This window comes from Pygocentrus nattereri, chromosome 4 (assembly GCF_015220715.1).
Source record: "Pygocentrus nattereri isolate fPygNat1 chromosome 4, fPygNat1.pri, whole genome shotgun sequence".
In the NCBI taxonomy this organism is placed as follows: Eukaryota; Metazoa; Chordata; class Actinopteri; order Characiformes; family Serrasalmidae; genus Pygocentrus; species Pygocentrus nattereri.
Genome location: NC_051214.1, coordinates 5,965,005 through 5,989,069, shown reverse-complemented (window position 1 = coordinate 5,989,069; position 24,065 = coordinate 5,965,005). Strand labels below are relative to the sequence as shown.

The following is a 24,065-nucleotide window of genomic DNA, read 5'->3' as shown; positions in this document are numbered from 1 at the left end:
CTGATAAGTCCCAAGTGATGGCATTGGGATGCACTCTGGGAAGAAGACAAATCGCTGGAGGGAATGTGATGCTCTGGCTGATTTTCTACCAGGAACCCCTGGATCTGGGCATTCATGTGGATGTCAGTTTGACCTGTGCCACCTACTTAAACATGGTTAAACAATAGTATCGCCGATGGCTGTGACCTCTTTCTGCAGGATAATGAATCCTGCCACACTGTCCACATTGTTCGGGAATATCTTGAGAAGCGTGACAAACAGTTCAAGTTGTTGCCCTGGCCTCCAAATTCCCCAGATCTCAATCTGATTGATCATCTATAGGATGTGCCAGAACAAGTCTTATCTGGAGCTGCTTGACTTTGAAGCTTTGAAGACTTAAATGATGTCTTGTTTCCAGATACCACAGGGAACCCTCAGAGATCTTGTCAAGTCCATGTCTCGGTGGGTCAGAGCTGGTTGCAGAAGCATGCAGATGACCAAAAGATGGGTGAAAAAAAAACAAAAAAACACACCAACATAAATGTGTCTTCGTAAGGTGATTCCTCAGAACAGCTTTAATGCACTTTGGCATAGATACCACAAATCTCTGGAGCTGTACTAGATGGTTGGAACCCCATTATTCCAAAACATATTCCCTAAATGGGTTTCTTGCAATGGTGGTGGAGAATGCTACATCCCATGTCCAAAATCTCCCCTAGATGTTCAACTGGGTTGGTCTTTGGTGATGGTGATAGTTGTGACATATGATTTCCATACTCATAAATCAAACTATTCAATGACCCCTTGTGGCCTGGGGATGGAAACATTGTCCCTCTGGAGGAAAATCCTCGAATGAGCATTCAAATGTAGGATAAAGATGATCAGTGAAGCCAACATTGCATTGACGCTTCTCTCAAAGGGGACCCAAACCATGTTAGAGTATGCCCCCCACAGGATTACAGAGCCACCAGATCGCCTCACTGCAGGGGTCAAGAATTCAGGCCTGACCATTCTCTTGGTGTTGCTGTATGTGCACTCAGTTACGTTTGCAGCATTTGGAAGAGCGACTTACAATTTGATCATTTTACACAGGTAGGCAAATGTAGTGTTAGGAGTCTTGCCCAAGGACTCTTATTGAATACCATAGGGTGCTTGCCCAGGCAGGGGATTGAACCCAAGCCTACAGCATGGAAGGCTGAGGTGTTATCCACTACACTCATTCACTTGTGGAGAATACTGGAATATGATGAAGAGTGACTCATCGGACCAGATCACCTTTTTCCACATCTCTGTTGACCAGCGCTGACTGTTTATACACCACTAAAGAGGGGTTATGCAATAAGGCGTACCATTATATTCCTCTTTCTGTACTTGTGGACGGTCTTTTCTTGCTGAGGGTCTGGTCACGTCCTACTTCCACCTGAAAAACAGCTGCTCTTCTTGTTTTTCTTTACATATTGAACTAATGCACAGACATCACGCTCACTGAATGTGGGCTTTCCACCACAATTTACTGATGTCTTTCTCACAGACCTAAATGCAGAGGTGACTTTCGTCACAGTTCCTATTAAAACACTGGCCGGTTGAGCTGAAGCTCCTCATTCGTTCCCTAATAATGATCCCTCTTTTAAAGTCATTAAGATCTTTCCCTCTTGATATAAAACCAAAGCCACCTCGACTGTATCATGCAGTACACCTGTCTGGAATGAGTTTCTCTACTCATTCAAGTTTTCCCTTTCATTTGTCACCTGTCTGTGTTTACTGGCTTGCACTTTATTGACCCCTAGTGGACAAGAGGAGCAATAATAAAAACGCAATTGGACTCGGACATTGAGGTACCCCATTTTATTAACTTCATCTTGCATTAATAGTATCAGAATGCGCGAGTACCAGCTCTAGGTCATGATTTATTTGGTGTGTACAAGTGGTTGGCCCCGTCCCAATACCGAAACACCACCTTTCCTTGTGTTTGCCCACTTTGCCAGACGCCCAGCGCAAGCAAAACCTCCACATTCCTTTAGATCAGCGCTTCTTAATCCCAGTCCCTGTTCACAACACACCTGTTTCAACTCATCAAAGCCTTCATAAGCCAAGGCAGGTGTTGCAGAGTGAGAACAACACAAGAAAGCTTGCTGACTGTGCGGACCTGAGATTAGAAACCGCTGCGTTAAGACATTAGTTTGTATTGCTTGAATCAAATGTGCTTTCCTTCAGTATCAGACCACAAATGTGCTGTTCTGTTGGCATGTGAAAGTGTGCTGAAAGGGCTGATCTGTAAGCTCTGCGAATGAGAACCGTTTCTCCATCTGGACCGGTTTTCTACTAGCATCAACTGTAGAGATTCTAACTGAATTAAACTTATTAAATGAGCAGTGTGAAAACAGCGCAAATACATATATATATAATATTTCACATTATGATATCTCTAACAATATGACAGGATTATCCAGCCTGTTTTGTCATTTTTTTCTTCTTTTAAGGAATTTTAGCCAGTGAGATTTGTGCTGCATCGGCAGATAATACAGCTTGTTTCAATAAAGAACAAGACCATTTCACTTTATAAGCTGTTATGCATACAGCGGCAAGCAAAAATGGGAAAAACGTACTTTGATGACCACTTATGTTGATTTTCCAAATAACAATAAGTTCTCTACAGGAAAATCTTTCTGCAGATTTTAGTGCAGCTTCTATTTATTTGCTGATAAGTTTTAAAATAAGTTTTGCAAAGAGCACATTTCACTCTTTTTCAATTTTTTTTCCCTGCACTGTGTTAGGACCCAACAGGACCCAGTGGTTCCACCACTGATCCCAAACATATCCGGCCCTGGAGCGATTACAAATGCAACCAAAATAGTCATGGTGATGTACCAACATAGTAACAAAGACCATTCGATCAAAATAAGCTTATTGAAGAAATCCTGCTTGGTAACACTGACCCTTTGCCCTTTGCGGAAGGCAACCATAGCTGTGGTAGTCAGAATATTGCTGAAGTTTCAAACGTGTCCCCAGATCTTTTCCTAAACCATCTATCCAGCTACAGAAAGCCTCGTTTGCCATAAATAGCAATTATCAGACAGACTAAACTTGGCTGTATACACATTTTTTGGTACACCTGGTCATTCCTGATGCCAAAATAAGGAGATGAGGAAAGGTAACTCATTACTGGGACGAGGCCTCATAAATACAAATTTGACCCAAGTCAAACGAGTGCAATACATAATCAACAACAATACAATGAAGGAATGAAAGAATGGATGACAGGTTGTGTATAAAAAGTCTACAAAACTGACATATGCTTGGGTGTAAAATGCGTCACTTTAAAACCATGCTAATCTACTCGCTTCGACTGAGTCTACATCCATAACTGCGCAGCACTAGTACTGAGGTCTAAATAACAAATATTGAGAAGAAAAATTGCCAGGCAGTGAGGCAAAGAGACAAGGCAGGCTGCTCAGTCCAAAGGAATACGTTACCTACAAAATGCTAACTTGCTAACAAGCCAATGTTCCAGTTAGCATTGCATAAATCCTGTAAATTCTTTCAAATTAGCATCTTCAGGTCAAGTATTCCCTCAGCCCCTTCCCTAATGACCCCTACTAGGGTCTTATCCAGTTCAGAAAGAGATTTAAGGTTAGCTCGATGCTACTGACCTATTGCTCACACATTCGTTTGTTTTAAATCAAGGAAAGTAAGGCTGCACGATATCTCGCTTGTTAGCTGCAATATTTCACCTTTGCGATATTGATCTCACAGATGCCATAGTGCTGGACGGTATCGATGAAATTCAATACCACATTATTTTTAAATATATCACCATATTTGAGTGTGTTTAAGCTTCCCGAAGACTGCTAAGCTACAAACCTGACACCGCTTGTTTGGTTTGGACCGCGTTGTTGCACCGCAATTACATAATATCGTAAACGTTAATCAGATCTTCTAAAGAAAGCTTATTTATTTCGTTTTAATAGGGCTGTCAAACTTAACACATCAACAATGTGATCATTATTTATGCCACTATTTTATGTGTTTTCTTGATTTGACCCTTAAAACCCATCAGTCCAGGCTGAAACCCAGCTGCAGTGTGCTGTGTAGCTATGACCGAATCCATGAGTGTAGACCCCTTGCTCAAATACAGCTTTTAAATGGCCTTCAAATCGAAGCCTTCAGCGACTTCTGCAGAGCACACTGGACAGCCTTTCATGGGCGACCTATGACTAAATCAACGAGCAGCAAACTAACAAAAGCAACAGCAAAGTGGAATCCTCTACTGTAGTAATAATCCACAAGCTGCATGAATGAGTGCGAGAGGCTATATTTCTGTGTGTGTAAATATATAAATACGTTGCTTTTAAATAAAATTCTTTAGTGTCAAATAGGTTTTTTGGTCCACCCCAAACCCCGTCAGCTAAATCCGAAAATTCAATATTGATGTGTGGCACCAATCCTGATACAAACAATCTATCGCCCAGCACTATGCTACAATATGCAAACTTGCACAAACTACATTACATATTGGTGATTTAATGCAGCAAGCTGTTCGTCTGATCTCATAAATGCACATAATTTTGATCAGAATAATCATATCATACAATATATCATTTCAATATATTGCAAGCCATGTCTCAATTGCAACGTGTAGCAATACAATCGTGATATAATATTGTGTATCGTGCAGCCCGAGTTTAGAGTAAGGGGCTATGATCTGGATCTGAGCTTAAACAGAGAACGAGTCACTAGTGTATTTTAAGGCTACAGCCAGTGTGTGGCAGGAAAACAATAATTCATCTGGAGGTTGAAAGGTTAATATAGTCAAATCACGGTTCCTGAACGTTTTAGATGTCATTCACTGAGGAACTTGTTTTAAGATCCTGTTTGTACCCCAAGCTGACCCATTATAACATACACATCCTGACTGTAGCTTTAAGAAGGATCTGAAAACGGTGAGCTCAGCTGTAACTGCTCTGTAGTGTGGTGTGTGTGAAGGTTGTAGGTCCTGTATCGCGGGAACGGATCCGCTGCTCGAGGTCACGTTCTGGCGTTACCAGTTGTCCAAGAAGTCAAAGCCGGTCTTCAGGATGCTGTTGCTCGTGTTGAACTGTGGAGAAGAGCAAAAACAGATTTTAATATGTATTTACTGTAACTTACTTAAAGCAGTAGTTCACCCGAAAATCAAAGGTACACGGTTTCCCTGCTCTTACCGCCAACGGCAGTTCATCAGCCAAAACATGTCTGGTGTCTGATGTTTATTTAGTTTTGCACTGGAGCGGCTAGAGGTCTAAAGTAGCCAGCAGGTAATGGAAGCTTACAGTGTCCTGAAAAGACAGATTTTCTCTATGACTGCATATTCGACGAGGTGAACGCCTTTAGATCTTTCAACAAAAGTGTAATAAACATTTTGATTTTAAATGATAGGAAGTGAGTGCAGTGAAGGCATGAAGCAAGTTCCTATTTTTAAAGGGCGGTGGTTGGTTAGTGTAGTGGGTAACACCTCTGCCTTCTACACTGTAGACTGGGGTTCAATCCCCACCTGGGTAAACACCCTACACTATACCAATAAGAGTCCTTTGGCAAGACTCCTAACACCACCTTGGCCTGCCTGTGTAAAATGCTCAAATCATAAGTCGCTCTGGATAAGAGCGTCAGCCAAATGCCGTAAATGTAAGGGGCAATTACTTGTTCACATGGGACATCCGCGTTATGTTTGCCCCTTAATTCAAATGAAATAATCATTTAAACGTGTTTGTTTCTGCTGAAGGGGCGGCACAGTGGTGTGGTGGGTAGCGCTGTCGCCTCACAGCGAGGAGGGCCTGGGTTCGATTCCCCTGCCGGGTGACCGGGGTCCTCTCTGTGTGGAGTTTGCATGTTCTCCCCGTGTCTGTGTGGGTTTCCTCCAGGTTCTCTGGTTTCCTCTCACAGTCCAAAGACATGCAGTCAGGCCAATTGGACATGCTAAACTGCCCCTAGGTGTGAGTGACTGTCTGTGTCTGTCTGTCCGCCCTGTGATGGACTGGCGAACTGTCCAGGGTGTATCTTGCCTTCCGCCCGAAGACTGCTGGGATAGGCCCCAGCACCGCCCCCCCCCCCCATCCGAAAATGGATGAATGGATGTTTCTGCTGAATAAAGTTCTCTTTGCCTAATATCAATTTTAAGGACCTATAGGAAGGAAGGGGCAAATACTTTTTCACACCGCACAAAATGCCAGCCTAAAAGCAACTGATTGAGCCTCCTGACCCCAATTGTCCCCCATTCCAAGCTATTAATTCTATAGGTTCACATACTTTCGCCAATAGAGACAATTTGGATCACTTTGTTCAACAAATGAATGAAAAACTATGTGACAGTTGTTTTTTTTTGGGGGGGGGGGGTCTTCTTTATCTCTTGTTATGGCTTCGATGAAGATCAGGGCTGGATTCACAATAGATTTCCTAAGAATAAAAACATATGAGGGATCTTAAGACAAACACTAACCAGTTCATAAGAAAGGGAATTCCACCAAACTTTGAAAATTTCTGCATAATGAAATGGTTCAAGTGTCAAAGTCACTCAGAGTGGTTTGATGTGAAACTCAGTTCTAGAGAAACTTCCTCAGTCAGAACTGTTCACAGATGTGGTGACGGGAACCAGGCGCCTGAAGCGTTTAATGCCCCTAAAAGCGTATGAATGCGCTGCCTGGCGCCAGACGAAGCGCTTTTTGATAGTTTTGACATTTCCGACGTTTTAGCCCAAAATATATTTTCTGAAATACGCTTTTGGAACTGCGGTGCAAGCAGTCTTAATTATTTTCTTTAAAAAAAATCTTCATTGTTATGGTTTCTAGGCTACAGGTTAGACTATCAATATCATGTTGCATTCTGCAAGCTAAGAGAAATTCAGGCGTATTTACATTCAATGCTTGTTCATTTCAGTGACATGAGCGCCAGAGGACAGCAAAATGAATGTAAAGCAAAATCAAACCAAACATTCAAAAAAAAAAAACATAGAACTGAAGGTGGAGGACACGGCCAAGAATAAAAACTCCGGGGTTTGTTGTAACAGTTATATTAACAGTAAAACTGTACAGAAGTTACAGTTTAATAAGTTTAACGAATCCATTCTTTCAGTCCAAGGCGAGCAGGAGACGCTCGGAAGGGTAGAAAATGTACTACTCTAACAAACAAGTGTAAACATGTCAGACATAGAACTTGTTATTGCAAAAGCTTTAAGAGAAAGAAACGAAGAAAAATACTCTAAAAATGTAATACTCGAGATTTTTCTTTAACATATAACTTACAGAAAGCTTTTCTTTCTTAAGACACTTTTTATGAGTCTCCTGATCACATTTTAGGTCAGATTTAGGTAGAAATTAAAAAAATTCAAAGGGGTTTGTAAACTTTCTAGCACGACTGTAGGTGTGGCACCAACCATACGTTTCTTTTTCTGGGTTGTTGTGCACTTTGGCTTTAAAAGAGACGAGAGAGAGAGAGAGAGAGAGAGAGAGAGAGAGAGAGAGAGAGAGTGAGAGAGAGAGAGACAGAGACAGAGACCGAGAGAGACAGAGACAGAGACAGAGACAGAGAGAGAGAGAGAGAGAGAGAGAGAGAGACAGAGACAGAGACAGAGACAGAGAGAGAGAGAGAGAGAGAGAGACAGAGACAGAGAGAGAGAGAGAGAGAGAGAGAGAGAGAGAGAGAGAGAGAGAGAGAGAGAGAGAGAGACAGAGAGAGAGAGAGAGACAGAGAGAGAGAGAGACCTCACCTGTGTCTGTGAAAGAGTTTGTGTAAGAGAGCGTGAGAGAGAGAGAGACGGGGACAGAGCGAGCGCGAGGGAGACGGGGACAGAGCGAGCGCGAGGGAGACGGGGACAGAGCGAGCGCGAGGGAGACGGGGACAGAGCGAGCGCGAGGGAGACGGGGACAGAGCGAGCGCGAGGGAGACGGGGACAGAGCGAGCGCGAGGGAGACGGGGACAGAGCGAGCGCGAGGGAGACGGGGACAGAGCGAGCGCGAGGGAGACGGGGAGAGAGCGAGCGCGAGGGAGACGGGGAGAGAGCGAGCGCGAGGGAGACGGGGAGAGAGCGAGCGCGAGGGAGACGGGGAGAGAGCGAGCGCGAGGGAGACGGGGAGAGAGCGAGCGCGAGGGAGACGGGGAGAGAGCGAGCGTGAGGGAGGGAGACGGGGAGAGAGCGAGCGCGAGGGAGGGAGACGGGGAGAGAGCGAGCGCGAGGGAGACGGGGAGAGAGCGAGCGCGAGGGAGACGGGGAGAGAGCGAGCGCGAGGGAGACGGGGAGAGAGCGAGCGCGAGGGAGACGGGGAGAGAGCGAGCGCGAGGGAGACGGGGAGAGAGCGAGCGCGAGGGAGACGGGGACAGAGCGAGCGCGAGGGAGACGGGGAGAGAGCGAGCGCGAGGGAGACGGGGAGAGAGCGAGCGTGAGGGAGGGAGACGGGGAGAGAGCGAGCGCGAGGGAGACGGGGACAGAGCGAGCGCGAGGGAGACGGGGACAGAGCGAGCGCGAGGGAGACGGGGACAGAGCGAGCGTGAGGGAGGGAGACGGGGAGAGAGCGAGCGCGAGGGAGACGGGGACAGAGCGAGCGTGAGGGAGGGAGACGGGGAGAGAGCGAGCGTGAGGGAGACGGGGACAGAGCGAGCGCGAGGGAGACGGGGAGAGAGCGAGCGCGAGGGAGACGGGGAGAGAGCGAGCGCGAGGGAGACGGGGAGAGAGCGAGCGCGAGGGAGACGGGGGAGAGCGAGCGCGAGGGAGACGGGGAGAGAGCGAGCGCGAGGGAGACGGGGAGAGAGCGAGCGCGAGGGAGACGGGGACAGAGCGAGCGCGAGGGAGACGGGGAGAGAGCGAGCGCGAGGGAGACGGGGAGAGAGCGAGCGCGAGGGAGACGGGGAGAGAGCGAGCGCGAGGGAGACGGGGAGAGAGCGAGCGCGAGGGAGACGGGGACAGAGCGAGCGCGAGGGAGACGGGGAGAGAGCGAGCGTGAGGGAGGGAGACGGGGAGAGAGCGAGCGCGAGGGAGACGGGGGAGAGCGAGCGCGAGGGAGACGGGGGAGAGCGAGCGCGAGGGAGACGGGGGAGAGCGAGCGCGAGGGAGACGGGGGAGAGCGAGCGTGAGGGAGAGAGACAGAGGGAAACAGCCTTCACCTGTGAGAAGGTCGGGCTGGCGGCCGGCGACCCATCCACTTTCTCGCTGTCTTTAGCTACGACTGGTTGAGGTGGAGTCTTGGTGGCCAGTCCGGGGCTGAACACGTCGTCGAGCGGGCTGCTGGCTGAAGGCAGAGTGCTCTGTGCTCTCTCCCAGCCTCCGACCGGCACCGGAGGGGCAGGGGCAGGTGCGACATTCAGAGTGGCCGGGGTGACGCTGATGGGAGCGGGTGGAGGTGGGGGTGGGGCTGGAGGTTTGGGTGCCCTCTGCTTCATGGGCCGGGGTGCCTGAAGCTCCTCTCCCCCGCTGTCCGGTCGCAGGTACGAGGGGAGGGGCTTCTCACCTTTCTCCAGAGACTTTATCTGACTCGGGGTCAGAGACTGGAAATCGGCCTTTTCCCCCTCCAGCCTGGAGCGCTCTGCGCTGATCTTCCAGAAGGAGGATTCCTCCTCCCGCCGGCCGCTCTGCGACGTCTTTGGCTTCGATTCGGGCACGGAGGATAAAACGACCATCTCTGGAGCGCCCGAGATCATGCTGAACTCCATCTGGCTCTGCAGGCACAAAGAAGCACAAGCACTGTTACTGTATTTGTTTAGATTTATTTCGGTCAGTCATCTCATCATACTAAACTCTCACTGGCTGAGCCACGGTCAAAATCGCCGTGAGGCTACTCAAATCTGACCTCTGATACGAGGGTTCACACTCATTTAGGTAAGTGATTCAAATCTGTCATTAATGTGATGAGCCGGCTCCTGAAATGACCCTCATGAGCTCCTCCTACTCGGTGACGTCACGTGACTGAATCACTGCATCATCATCAGCACAAACTAACGAGCAGAACGAGCTTCGCTGAGAAGATCATTAACTCTGATCAGCTCTCAGCTTCATTATTAGAGCCAGACGAAGGACAAAAAGGTGAGATGAGCTGCTTTTCCACCGTTTCCAGGCTTTCACTTGTTCAACGGATCGGCGCTGCCATGGTAACGCTGAACGATGGCGCACGCGCAGTGGAGAAAAAGCACATGAATGGTCACATGACCACGAATCAGATACGTATCCGATCTAGGACCACATGCAAAAGTGACTCAGGTCGGGTTTGAGGATATCGGATCTGTGTCCACGCAGCCCTGAAAACATCAGATCCGAGTCACATCAGGGCAAAAAAATCTGATTTGTGCCACTTCAGCCTAAAACATCTGACCACATACATCCTGTGTGTCAAACAAGGCCTGAGGGCCAAGTCAGGCCCGTGACTCGGTCCTATTCAGTCTGCGAAATTATTTTAGCCGGTTTCACCCCGAGATGCACTACAGTTCCCAGCATGCACTGCAACCGTGTGCCTTCTGACCCCCAACAACAATCTGTGGTCCAGTGGTTACACGAAAGGAAAAGATGCCGTGTCTAGTTTGTGCAAACAGGCAGTTTAAAAAATAAAAACTATTTATTTTGAATAATTTTTGAATATGTATTCAATGCAAATTGCAGTTTTGGCATATTTTGAATAAACAATGGTGCGTCCGGGTCAAGGCGAGGGTCAAGCGTTAAGTAAAAGTGAGATAAATCCACAGCTGGCCAACATTTTTTTAATACGGCCCTTTTAGTGCTCGAGTTTGACACTCCTGACATACGTAGATAATGAATTCCGTATTAAAGCGGCAAATTATTCAAATCATTTTGTTGCTTAGCAACCCCTGACTACATGGCTTGGCAGATGGGCTGTTTCTTGTGATTAGACATAATAATAAATGATTTCTTGAACACCGATGTGAGTGTTTTCCAACATTAATGAGCTTCCCGAGGCCTTGTCTTACATTCATTTGATCACCAAACCCTTTAGCTGTGGTAAAATCAAAGCAGAGACCCAACGTATGCAATGCCATCGTCCAGCACAGGGTCCAAAATAAACCCCTGCCAAGCGCCAGGTGCATGTAAATTTTTCATTTGGGGTCATTCCGCCAGAAAGAGATCAGTCTTCGGACCCTAGATGTTCTCAAAAGGGAGAACATCCTTGTTTCCTTCAAACCTTTTTCCAGAATAAAAGTCTTTGACGTCTTCACAGCAAATAACCGATATCAGCCAAGCCCAGACATGGAAACGTGCACAAATATCCCAAATAGGAAAAACGCTGTGCAGCAATTTCACATACAGTATTATCATCAGGTTCTGAATACGTGACATCCAACTCTATACCAACATAATGAAATGGTGAAAAAAGCCTTTATACTGATGTTTGCTTGTATAACGCAGGGGTGTCCTGCCCTGTGCGGATTTCATCCCAAACAGCCATGCCCAATTCCTGATTCCGCATGACCGCCAAGGACGCTGTGGGGTTCTGTGTCGCAACCATCACATAATGCATTGGTGGATGAAGTGTTTTCTGGTTCTAATGAAGACAGAGGTGGGCGATATGACAATATTTTACCATAATTGTGGTAAATCATGTCAAAATATGCTTTCGTGAGCCATTTCGTGGATATTGTCAGCTGACTGACCACGTCTGAGTACAAGGTGAGCACAACTAGAGCTGTTCAGTTGGATGCGGAGCAGCACAAAATCACTGTGCTCAGATACTTTAGTGGTGGGCAGCCCTATCCACGGCGCCCGGGGAGCAGTTGGGGGCTAGGTGTCTTGCTCAAGTCACTTCAGTCATGGACCGTCAGCCGAGGGGATCGAACCGGCGACCTTCCGGTCACAGGGCAGGTTCCCTCACCTCCAGCCCACGACTGCCCTGTATATTTGTGATCATTATTATTATTATTATTATGAATATTATTGTTATAGTGTTTTTTTTATATGTGGTCCATTTTGGTCTGGTCTGACTCATTTGACTAGAACCTTGGGAATGTTCTGAACTATCGTGATACAGCATTTTTAGCCACATCGCCCAGCCCTAAGCGAAGTCTCGCCCAGTTACCCGGGACGGCCATGTAGGCCAAAATGTTCATTTTTAGCAGCGGCGCCCTACATACTTTGGTCTCCCAGGAGAAGGGTGCTGAATGCTCGTCCTGCCAAGTTAGATCCTTCAAAGAGAAGAAAAGATGAACGTTAGAAGCTGCCACTGCAATTACAGAGCACAGTTACACCCAATGGCACCAAATCTGTCCAGTCCAGGAAAAGTTTCTGTGGTTGCTAACCAACATTAGCCTGGCCACCCTTTAAAAACGGCCTGGACACGCCGTACAAGCGACATTAGACAGGAATACCAAGACAGCAGGACCACATTCAAACTCTCCAACGCGGTCAAAGAGTCTCAAACGTGCTCTGAATTCACACACTAACGCCAAAACGAAGTTGAAGCTACCTTCTTATTCCAATTCCCCGTTCCACCTTAAGTGGGGCAGCGGTTGCATTGTGACGCCTGCGGGCTCCAGGAGGCAAGCGCCGCGTTCAGCTGAGCCATTTAAGGTGGAACGGGGAATTCCAACGCCACCGTGAGCAGCAACACGAACTCAACACGTAAAACCGGTACGAAAGTGCTATTGACCACCTCCTCTCCGAAGTGGACGACCTTCTGGCCCGTCTGGATGAGCAGTTTAGGGTAGCAGACCACCTCGTCCCGGTCCACTCTGTGCATGGCGTACCGAGCGCGGATTTTCGGGTCCATCATGCCGTCGTCTATCGCCGAGTCCTGCTCCGCCGGACTCATCTCTTCCCAGGCCGAGCCGAACTGTTCCTTTATCTTCTCCCTCTCCTGCATGATCTTCCTCGCCATGGAGTTGATGGAGGAGAAATACTCGAACTTCTTCGCCTCCATAATGTGCCCGTCGCCCGCCGACCCTGCCAGCGCCGTGGCGGCCATTTTCTCAACAGCTGGATGTGGAAAACAAACGCGGTGACGTCAGCGTTCCCTCCGGCACAGGGAATGAGGGAAGGGGCGCGTTCCATTGTGAGGACCCGCGCTTTAGCTAGGGCGCCTATCAAGTGCGTATAATTCCAGACGTTAGAAGACTAAACACTGAGTGGACGTTTGACTAGAAGGCCTAGCAAGCGCGTAAAATGACGACCAAAACCCGCCGCTAGGGCGCAGAGCTGTAGCCGGATCGCGTAGTTAGCGCACACAACTCTAACTAGGGCGCCTAGGTAGTGTGCAGCACTCTTATTGGAGCACGCCAAGGGCGCGCAGCGTTTAGTCCGTGCGAAAATGCCCCTACGCCCGGGTTAAGTATGTTTGGGTTCGACAGGGTTTGGAATGCCGTGCTGGGTTATATCAGGCTTAAACCGAGTTCCCCTCATTCTCCCCCGCATGTCTACGGATTTCTCACATTTTATTAAGACGCGTCAGATGATCCAGTGATTCAGCGTACAGCTGTACACTGGACTTTCTTTAGTATTTCCTTCATTCCCAAGTACTTTGTGAGGATAAAATACTCAAAGTAAAAAAAAAACGTTCCTGACGTTTGGTGGCTTGCTTAATTAACTATTAACGTATTTATTGCTTTCCATTTTATAAAAGAAAGCCAGGATAACACATCATTGTTAAGGAACACGTGTTTGGGGCTTTATTATTTGTTCAGCACAGCCAAAATTACACACTTCTAAATGTTTTATTCACTTTGCAGTCTCCTAAGCCGCTTGCGGGGGTGAGCTGGAGCCTATCCCAGCGGTCAGTGGGTGGAAGGCAGGATACACCATGGACAGGTCACAGAGCAGACAGACAGAGTGTTGTAATTCTGTTAATTTTATATTTAATGAAAAAAAGGTGTTATTTTTTTAGTTAATTGTATATTTTTTTAAACGTTAATGGCTTATCATAATCATTTTGCAAACACCTAAATTATACGAATTAGTATTTATAGCGGTTTTGAGGGACTTTTATTTTGAAAAATGCGCCGTACGCTCTTGTTCGCCACAGGGCTTTTATGCTATGCTGGCTGTTGTGGTGCCCGCTGTCTGGCTAGCTGTCAGGCTGGTGGCGATGCCTCGATCAGGATGATATCGCAGAGGGAAAGAGGAGAACTCGCTCGATTTTACACCGTCACAGACCCCAAGAAGCACAAGAAGGGATACACCGTGTATAAAGTCACGGCCAGGGTGAGCGCTGTTGCGGGTTTATTGCACGTCTTGTCAGAAAGCGCCGCGAGCTGACGGAGATTAGTCCGCCGTCCGCGGTAACTCAGCGGCCGCAGCGGGGACCTGGAGTGAGCCGGAGGGGCTGCACTAGCGTTAAATCCGCCAAGACTAACTGAACCTTAAAGCCGCAGACAACATATACCTTTTTATTTTATTTTATTCACTGACCACACTGGCTTTTATCACGTTTATTGCAGGAGGCGCGAGCTGTCACAGCAGTTAGCTTAGCTTAGCCACGCTAACGAATCTAGTTCAGTTGCAGCAAAGCGCTTCTGTCACGAAACTGCAGCTAAAACCTCCTTAAACGATTTTAAATGGTGCAGCAGTTACGTTCAGAATAGAACAGAACAGAGAGTGGAACTGCTGCAGCGTTTAAGGCGGAACGGCTAATTCAGATAACCACGAAGCTGAACCGGCTCTGTCGGCGTGTTTTCACAGTCCTGCCTCTCGGGAATATCTTAACGTCACTGTTCGGAAATGTACGTTATTCACCAAACTTTTGCTCAGTACATCAGTGATTGCACAGCGTATTACTCAAAAACTGGACGTACTGAGCTAAATGTCTCCTCCCACAGTCCGTATTACTGTCAGAACTGAGGTTGGATAGCCTAGTGGATAAGGCCTCTGCCTGCTACTTTTTTTTTGCTAATTGTGCTTCATTAAAACCAATTATGCTCTCTTTTTAATGAAGAAGCTTTTCTGATTTGCTGACGATAAAATCATAAAATGCCCAGAAAAGCAAACTGTGACATATTGTGATGTAATTTATTGCGATAGTGGTAAATATTGTGATGTTGTCCAGCTCTACATGACGGGCTGATGCTCATCCTATACAACACTACTACTGCTACTAATGATAATAATAATAGTAAAGACATTGTAGACTGGACATCTAGCCTACTTAGTGATTCGTAGAAGTAATAATTTTGGTGCGGTCGATTCTCGATTAATTTTTCAATACAGTAAATATAAGCAGTGGCTGAAAATGTGCCTTATATTAATGTGTTAATATTTCTATTTCAGTTTTTTAATATAGTTGAACTAACAGATACAAATAGTGAGAGAAATAATAGTAACAGTAATGACAGTAATAATAATAATAATAATAATAATAGTAAAATAAGGGGCCAGTTGGCATTATGTAAATAGTGAAGGATACAAATAAAAAAACACTAATACAAAATGCAAAATTATGCACAGTATGGCTGAGTGAGTGTTTTTAGTAATATTTCTAATAAAATTTAAACCCAAGTCTATCAATGAGTGTGTTTACATGGACGTAGTGCCCTGATCGTTATCGGGTTTCAGCAGTTTTGTGATCAGTCAAGGGGTCGTGTAAACAGCGTGCTCTTATTTCGTAGATCAGAGTAAGGCCTAGACATAGGATTGAGAAAAGGGATGAAGTGAGCCGGATTTGAGCTCAGTCTTAGGGTTTTCAGTGCACGTGTGCTCTTACTCTGATTTCTTTCGTTTCTCTCAGTCTGTGCGTGTATGAAGACGGAGCACGGCCCGAAAACAGGAAGCAGTGTTTAACACAGCGTCCGCGACACAAGCCTAACTTTGAGTTTTACGTTTTGTTTACATCACGTATCGTGTTATTCAGTGAGTTTATTGATTGATCCCGAAGGAGTGATCGGATTATTGCCTGATTCGTGCATATTCCGAGTTTTCTCACCCGAGCACGTGTGACAGGATTACTGACAAAATCAGATTTTTGTCGGTTATCAGATTAAGTGAGTGTGTAACGCACTCCGTTCTCTTTCACGCTTTTACTAAACTCTTACGGTTTGACTGGTTTACACTGAGCTGATCAAATATTTGGCTGTTTTTTGCACTGAAAATCACTCAAAATCGGTCAGTTGTTACTTTATATTTCTTTATATAAGCAAATATTTATTTCACGCTCTCCCAGTGAAAATCACCATAGTGAACCATTTCGTTTTGTCTGGTTCACCTTTCCTCAACATGTTGAAGTTCTCTCGGTATCAGGGTTTTTAATGTAAACATGCTTTCTCGGCGTTGCCTCTGTTGTGGAGAACGAGTCTCTCTTCCTTGGAGACGTGACCCAGTTTGACTCGCCCTCTGAGATTTGCGTGTGTTGTTCTTGAGACGGAGTGATTCGCTGAAGTACATCTTGATTTGTATTGCTTGATACAGGAGTTAATATAGATCCCCTGTAGCACTGTCAGGGTCTCATGACGTTACTTTAGGGCGAATGAGGGGGAAGTGCAGTCTATCTGCAGGTTAGATCCCTGCCAGAAATAACTGGGGGTCAGAAATGGCCCCAAATTGAACATTTTTACCCCTAAAACAAAAAAAAAGACTAAAAATAGACACGTAACATGAATATAAGAAATATTAGCCTACATGTTGAAATTCTTGTGCTGGCATCATTGTAGGTGTTGGGCGATACGGCAGAAATATATCACGATACTTCAAGACGTTGTCACGATACACAATGTACAACACAATAGTTTGTTTTTCTGAGATTAAATAATTTAGAACAGACATCATAGAACCTGTTGTGTATAAAAATGCTATAATAATAATAATAATAATAATAATAATAATAATAATAGCAGTGGTGGACAGTAAGTAAGTATGTTTTCTTGTTTTCTCCAGCAATTTTCGTGTGGTTACTCAGTGTTATTTATTATTTAATGTGAAGTTTTATTAGAGAATTTCATTAAAAAAAAAGCACATACACTGAAAATAGAGCAGGAAGGGGGTTAAAGCCACAGCAGGATGTGTGTATTTTAAGCAGGAGATATTGTGTTGGTGAATTGTCAGATATCAGGCCTAGTCTGCTGTAACACGTAATATTCCCCTGGGTGGATCCTCCAGTGTGTCTCGCTTCCTCAGCAGCAGCGTCCACTGCTGACATCCGCGTCTCGCTTCTGTAAAAACGTGTAGAACAAGTTGAGCGTAATCCACTCGCTGTATTTAACCTCAGGCCTCAGTGACATGACCACGGAGAAACCATGTAGTCTTTGTTGCTAGAAAGTCAGTGATGCGCTGGACTAACCGAGAACATGTGAAATGAAATTAGTAGAATAATCAAGCAGTCGAGCTTTATTTGAACTCGGGGGGGTTCGAGGGGGACCCCCATTTCGATCGGGGCTTGAGAAGTTAAATAGTAAAGACGTAACAAATGCTGAAGGTTAAAATAATCGCAGTAGTGAATTAAAAGGAAATAAGTCAAACCAATGAAATCACAACAACATAGTAACTTAAATACGAGAAAATGAGGGTAGATAAAAAGTGTAATTGGTGAAATAAATAATAACAATAAAATGAGTGGAAGATGAATGAACCCTCTTCGATTTGACCTATAAGCCTTAAAATGCCTCGTTTTATAATTTGTGCATTGTTTTGATTTATTGTTAGCTGTTGCTCGTTGACACAAGCAGAGAAATTCTGTGAAAAGTGCGGTTTCTAAACTTTTAAACCCATAAAGATCATATTTGTGTTCGTAAATAGAGGAGGAGATGTTTTCTGATGGTTCGAATTTGTGTGCACAGCGTTGTTTTGTGGAGAGAAAAATTCATTTTTTTGAATGTCAATTTGAATAATTTATGAAACAATGTACTTAATTATGTCATTATGTGTAAACAACCATAATAATGCAAATTAAATGTCCATCCGTGAAGTGAATCACCACATACACACTAATGAATACACACACACTAGGGGGCACTTGCCCAGAGCGGTGGGCAGCCCAATCCATGGCGCCTAGGGAGCAGTTGGGGGTTAGGTGTCTTGCTCAAGGACACCTCAGTCATGGACTGTCGGTGCGGCATATCAAACCGGCAACCTTCCGGTCACAGGGACAGATCCCTGACCTCCAGCCCACGACTGCCCCCTCAATCATTGCAATGATGTTCCACCTCAGCAAAAGTACTGCAGTCCTTTAGGCCTGTTTATACCTGGCAGCAGCAAACTGTTTCAGTGTTCGGACCACTTCCGGACACTTGACCACACGAAAAGCCGGATATAAACAACCCCCAGAGCGCATTGAGGTAGAACGTGGTCTGTGGTAATGCTGAGGTGGTCTTGACCACATTTACTTCCAGTGTAAACCAATGTATTTTCGCTGTCTGTGTAAATTCAGTGGATGGAAGTGCGTCTACCGAGCGATGAGCAGCGTACAGAGCAGAACGGACGGCGTTCCGCAAAACCTAGAACCTTCTGCCACACCGGAAGCCGAACCCGTCGACTCCATTCATAACAGGGAAGAAGGGAATAAAAGTAAAGCCGAATTGTGTTGACATGATTTTTACTCAGGGAAAGTAAATTCACGTCTCGTGGTCAAACTGGGTTTGCGTTTTGGTCAAAGCCTGAACATAATCCAGCCAAAGGATCCAGATCCGGGTCCGGATACAGGACACGTCGATGCAAGGCGTAAACAGGCTCTCTTGACGCACGTCCTTGTCAAAAAGTCACTTGAATCAATGAGCGTCATAGACAACAGATTAACCAGCAGGAGAAGCCTTCGTCGATAAGATGACTTGCTCTGAACTGCTCCCAGCAAAATGAAGGTGAAAAAGGGTCCGATTGTTTACTTTCGCGCTGTTTAACTTTCAGGCGCTGCTGCCACATTAACACTGAATATTACATACACATGATAAAAAACCACGAATTCTGATCTGAACGTTCTCACTGAGGTTGCATGACCACGGATTAGCTGTATTTTGGATCTGGGAGAGTTTGAAAAAAGTCTGATTAGGATTTGTGCCATTTTAGACTGGTAACATGAATGTTGCCTAATTCTCCGTTCCACCTTAAGTATCGAGGTAACGTGGAATGGAACCCTACCCCTTGTTTGAGTGTCACCTTGCCCCTTGGACCTGAGTTACAAGGGGTCGTGGGTGAAACCGTCCCGTACGAAATGGGACCCTCAAATAAGAAGAGCATTTCTTCAGTAACAGCTTCCAGCGCTGCCCTGTCGGCGCCCCTGCCCGTCTCAGCTCCTCACTGCTGGGCTTCAGTTACATTTAGGGAATCATACGCCTTCAAAGAGGGGGGCAATTATTTATTATCACACCCCCCCAAAAAAAAAAAAACTTCAGTGATATGTGGCGAAAGTCAGCTATTCGCCAACTTCTCGTTCTGATTTTTCCGTTCCACCTTAAATGGAGCAGCAGTTCTGATGCCTGAGGCGCCAGAATGTGGCTGCTGCACCATTTAAGGTGGAACGGGAAATTTAGCCAGACATCTTCACACTATTAGCAGTTTTTAATGCTTGTTGTGAAGAAATGGACCATCATACAATGTTTATCGTGATTTTTAGCAGAGAAAATTCTCACATTTGTGGGTTTCTTTGGCGGCTTTCTCGGTCATCTGGCCAATTTTTTCCCTCATATCACTCCGTTTGGAGGGCCATGTAGCCCTGCTGCCACACCCAATCTCTACCTCAACTAAATCTGGACACCGTATTCCTAGACATGAATGGGCAAAATAGAGGGCTATAACTGACCGATGTACCAGTGTGCCATGAGGTGTTCGAGGCAGGGCCTCGCTCTATCTCCGTTCAGCACTGTTCTGTCCTCCCCCAGTGTATATAAAGTCCTCATTGTCCTTGTAAGCCCCCTCCCATATGCCCGTCCCTCCCCCTGAGAGACGCACACAGTTAGTACAGCATGCAGACTTTCAGAGATGCATACAAAACCCTAACATTAAGGCTGGATTCTTATGGTGTGACAGGATCTATGGACTTATAATGGACTGAGCTTCTGACCACAGATTAAAGCCGAGTCTTAGGCAGTGGTGGACTTTTCGGTGGTGACATTCAGCCGTTTTTCTCAGCATGTATGATCCAGTGCTAAAACACCGCCTGCTTTGGAAAACGGTGCACCTGAAGAGCCTAATAACTGACGTTATTCACTGCTCTTTTTGCAGATCATCTCCAGGAAGAACCCAGAAGACGTGCAGGAGGTGAGAACACGTCTGATGACTGACCACACGCTGGTCTGGGATCAGTTTTCTGGCATTCGTCTCCTAATCAGTGCAGTTGCACTACTGTATGCAAGTTTGTTTCAAACAGTATTTGAAGAATTTTTCTTGAATATAGAAATGAGCAAGTGACTGTTATGATGATTATGATCTGCAACTTTGTAGTGTTTAAATAATTATTAAGAATCTGTTAAAAATGTTGGAGATTTTGATGTTTGAGACACTACATATCAAGAAGATTATAATTACCTAGTAAGGTTATAATAACGAGCAACATTTTTATTAAGAAAATTCATATTGCTAATGAAGTTGGAATAAAATGTTTATACATTGTTTACACATTTAAGGTGGAACAGTAAAATTAAGAGGACTAGCTACCGAGACATTAGCATACTACTAGTTTTTTATTAGCATAAAACTAGATTTTTGTGCTTGTTATGAAGACAAAGTTCGAAATACATTGAAACGGCATTAAACTAAAACAAACACACACACACACACACACACACACACACACACACACACACTTTCTAAGCCGCTTCTCCCTCAGAGTCGCTGGAGCCTAACCCAGCGGTCATCGGGCGGAGGCAGGATACACCCTGGACAGGCCGCCAGTCCATCACAGGACAGACAAACACAGACAGTCACTCACACACAGGGGCAACTTGGCATGTCTAATTGGCCTGACTGCATGTCTTTGGACTGTGGGAGGAAACCGGAGAACCCGGAGGAAACCCACGCAGACACGGGGAGAACATGCACACTCCACACTGAGAGGACCCTGGCCACCCGGCCGGGGAATCGAACCCAGGCCCTCCTCGCTGTGAGACGACAGCGCTACCCACCACTCCACAGTGCCGCCCTAAACTAAAACAATATAGTGCTTATTGCAAATTTTAACCGCAAAAATACTCGCATTTCTTTGGTCTCTTGTTCGCCCATCTTGCCGGTTTTTCGTTTTTTCTTATAACACACAGTTTGGAGTGAGTCTCTGAAAAACCTCCGTTTGGAGGGCCATGTAGCCCAAACACCTCGCCCCTCTATCTCAGCGAGAATCGGGACACCCTACCCCTAGACGTGAGCACAGAACGGAGGGGTAGGGCTAAGTGGTAGGGGCAAGGGGTGAAATGGGATTGGGCCTAAGTCTCCAAGAAGAGCGTTGCTGACCGCTGATATGGTTTGAGACGCAGCCTGTCTCAGTGCAGTAATGTGAAGGCAGGCACATTTGACGCTGTTGCGTTTGCAGTAAAACACTGTATGTTTGCAGTCAACAAAGGATTTGTAATTAATTTGATGGGTTTGTATGGCTTAGTCCATGTTCTCTCATCCGTCGCCTACTCATGTCATCTCATACTGAATAACGGCTGCTAGAATAATGTCCGACTCATTACAGCCACAAGAAACTGCAGGCTTGCAGAGACGATGTAATGGTCTTACAAGGAAGAAATACTCCCAACCTTTTTGTGCTTGTCTTATTGCTCTCATTACAACATCAGCCTGAAATATGCACTTATTTACTCTGAGAAAAGTAGGTATGTGGGGTGATTTTTGACAAAATTACCTTTAAAATAGTTTAAAATCGTCTTTAAAGTTGAAAGTAGTAAAAATGACTTTCGCCCGTTCTAGTGTTAAATACTAGCTGATGTGATTAGTGATAAATCAATGAAATCGATAAAACGAGTACAAGTACATCATTTTTAGCATTAGCTGATGTTTTAACCGATACTGTACTAAGTAACTGCTACTTACTTCTTAATACTAAGTAACTGTTACTTAGAATCAAGCAGACGTTAATGTAAATGAGTGCAATGTCCCTCAGTAGTTAAATCCTTAAAATGAAGGGTTTGTGAAGTTTGTTCCATGTCAGAAAAGTGCATCTGCACAGCTGTAAGGAAAGTACATTTTATAGTTTTGATCCTCAACTGTATCCCGTCTGAGGCTAATCCGAGGGGCTTGCGTTTTACCTCTTGGGGATGGTACATGGTAGGACAATACAGTCTCTCCAGAGACAGGACTTTGATAGCAAAGGTGTCCACCTGTGTCAGGAAAGTGGTTGTGATTGCATGTTTAAAATTGGGCTGCAATCGCACTCACCGGCCACTTTATTAGGTACACCTTGCTAGTAAAAGGTTGGACCCCCTTTTGCCTTCAGAACTGCCTTAATTCTTCATAGCAGACTTTCAACAAGGTGTTGGAAACGTTCCTCAGAGATTCTGGTTGGTTATTTGAGTTCCTGTTGCCTTTCTATCATCTGGAACCAGTCTGCCCATTCTCCTCTGACCTCTCACATCAACAAGGCATTTTCGTCCACATAACTGACCGCTCACTGGATATTTCCTCTTTTTCGGACCGTTCTCTGTAAACCCTAGAGATGGTTTAGCGTGAAAATCCCAGCAGATCAGCAATTTCTGAAATACTCAGACCAGCCCGTCTGGCACCAACAACCACGCCACGTTCAAAGTCCCTTAAATCCCCTTTCTTCCCCGTTCTGATGCTCAGTCTGCACTTCAGCAGGTTGTCTTGACCACCTCTACACGCCTAAATGCGTTGAGTTGCGGCCGTGTGATTGGCTTATTAGCTATTTGTGTTAACAAGCGACTGAACCTGTACCTAATAAAGTGGCCGGTGAGTGTACTCAGGCAGAATGTTTGAAGTGACTGCCCTTCGCCGAGCAGACCCTCATACTTTGCCAGCTTGAGTCGATTTATGTTGCGGCTTATGTTGCGTGGTATCAGGTGGTATCAGATGTTGGTATGGGTGCGTTTTTATGAGTATGAATAAATGAGCGCTGTATCAGGGCCATGCATCCCTAGATGTGATCGTCAGTTGTCAAGCATGCCTGTTCTCCTTGCTCACGTTCCTTAAATTCAAATAAGTCTCAAATTTGAATATGTAACTAGGGGCAGGGCTACCCAGAATTCTTGGCAAACTATTGCACGGGACATTTCTCCAGTAACCCATTTCAGCTTGGCTGTTATGTGGGAACAGCAGATTTGCTGCTGTTCCTGCTTAAATAAGACGGAGTAAATATGCTTTCTGGTCAGAAACTTGTAGCACGACATTGTTTTTGATCGAGTTTGGTTGGTTTAGCTGTGGGTTTAATAAATTGTGTTTACAGCCTGTAAATCTCTTCTTGTTAAAACAAGCCTTGTTGCTAAAGCTTAACAATGTGAACCATTTAGCACGGAGACAGACGACTGTGGAACTACACACGCTAGGAAAGAGGATGTGCCCTAATGTGGTAGGTGTGATTTTGATTATGAAGTGTGTTGGCGGGGGCTGGAGTGGAGAGCCACAAACACACATAGACGTCTCTGTCGTTGGGCTCGTTTGGTCTGGAGGACGGGCGGTGGGTCTCGTGCCACATCTGCAAAAGGACTGTTTTTCTGTACGTATGTTTGGTCGGTTTGTTTTGTTGTTTTATTTTAGTTTTATTAAACACTTCTGTGCTCTATTTATGCATTTTAAATGGCTGTAAACCAGGTTTTTCCTTGTAAGACAGGGATATTGGTGTGTGTGTGTGTGTGTGTGTGTGTGTGTGTGTGTGTGTGCGAGAGAGAGGGTGCTGCTAATCTTCTTTTTAATTATATACTATTGGAAGTTCACTGATATCAATCTTTAGTTACTTCTTTCAGATTTTAAGCGGTTTACTTTTTTAAAGGTACACTACGTCATTTTTTTTTTTTTTCTGGTAAAATTGAACGAAGTGACATCACTAAGTCATAAAAATGAAGCATGAAAACGTAGTGGGGATCCATCAGCCCTCTAAAGCCCACCCTCTAAAGCCCACCACACAATCTTTTCCAGCCTGCTAATATTTGAATTTTCTATTATCATATTTAGCCCGTTTCACAATGCGCTGCACTACAATTCCCAGCAGGCACTGCAGTGTTATGTGCACGATTACCCCAGCAACAGCCACTATAAACACTTAACG

At 45.4% G+C, this 24,065-nt stretch overlaps 2 protein-coding genes across 3 annotated transcripts in view; one reads left to right on the top strand and one right to left on the bottom strand.

Annotated features, from left to right (window-relative positions):
* Positions 1 to 1,809: 1,809 nt before the first annotated feature.
* Positions 1,810 to 12,917, bottom strand: c4h1orf198 (chromosome 4 C1orf198 homolog). Its single transcript, XM_017720459.2, has 4 exons — positions 12,594 to 12,917; positions 12,076 to 12,126; positions 9,106 to 9,657; positions 1,810 to 5,074 (listed from the first exon to the last, which is right to left on the bottom strand). Exons 1-4 carry the CDS (start codon positions 12,903 to 12,905, stop codon positions 5,018 to 5,020), a joined length of 972 nt encoding a protein of 323 aa, XP_017575948.1. The 5' UTR covers positions 12,906 to 12,917; the 3' UTR covers positions 1,810 to 5,017.
* Positions 12,918 to 13,988: 1,071 nt separating this feature from the next.
* The window catches only part of rps6kc1 (ribosomal protein S6 kinase polypeptide 1), a 52,500-nt gene continuing 42,423 nt past the window's right edge, over positions 13,989 to 24,065 (top strand). For both annotated transcript variants that reach the window (XM_037537397.1, XM_037537398.1), the window contains exons 1-2: positions 13,989 to 14,137; positions 20,075 to 20,110. In XM_037537397.1, the coding sequence (XP_037393294.1) occupies positions 14,036 to 14,137; positions 20,075 to 20,110 (138 nt within the window). In that variant the 5' untranslated portion in view covers positions 13,989 to 14,035. The remainder of the gene's footprint in view (positions 14,138 to 20,074; positions 20,111 to 24,065) is intronic.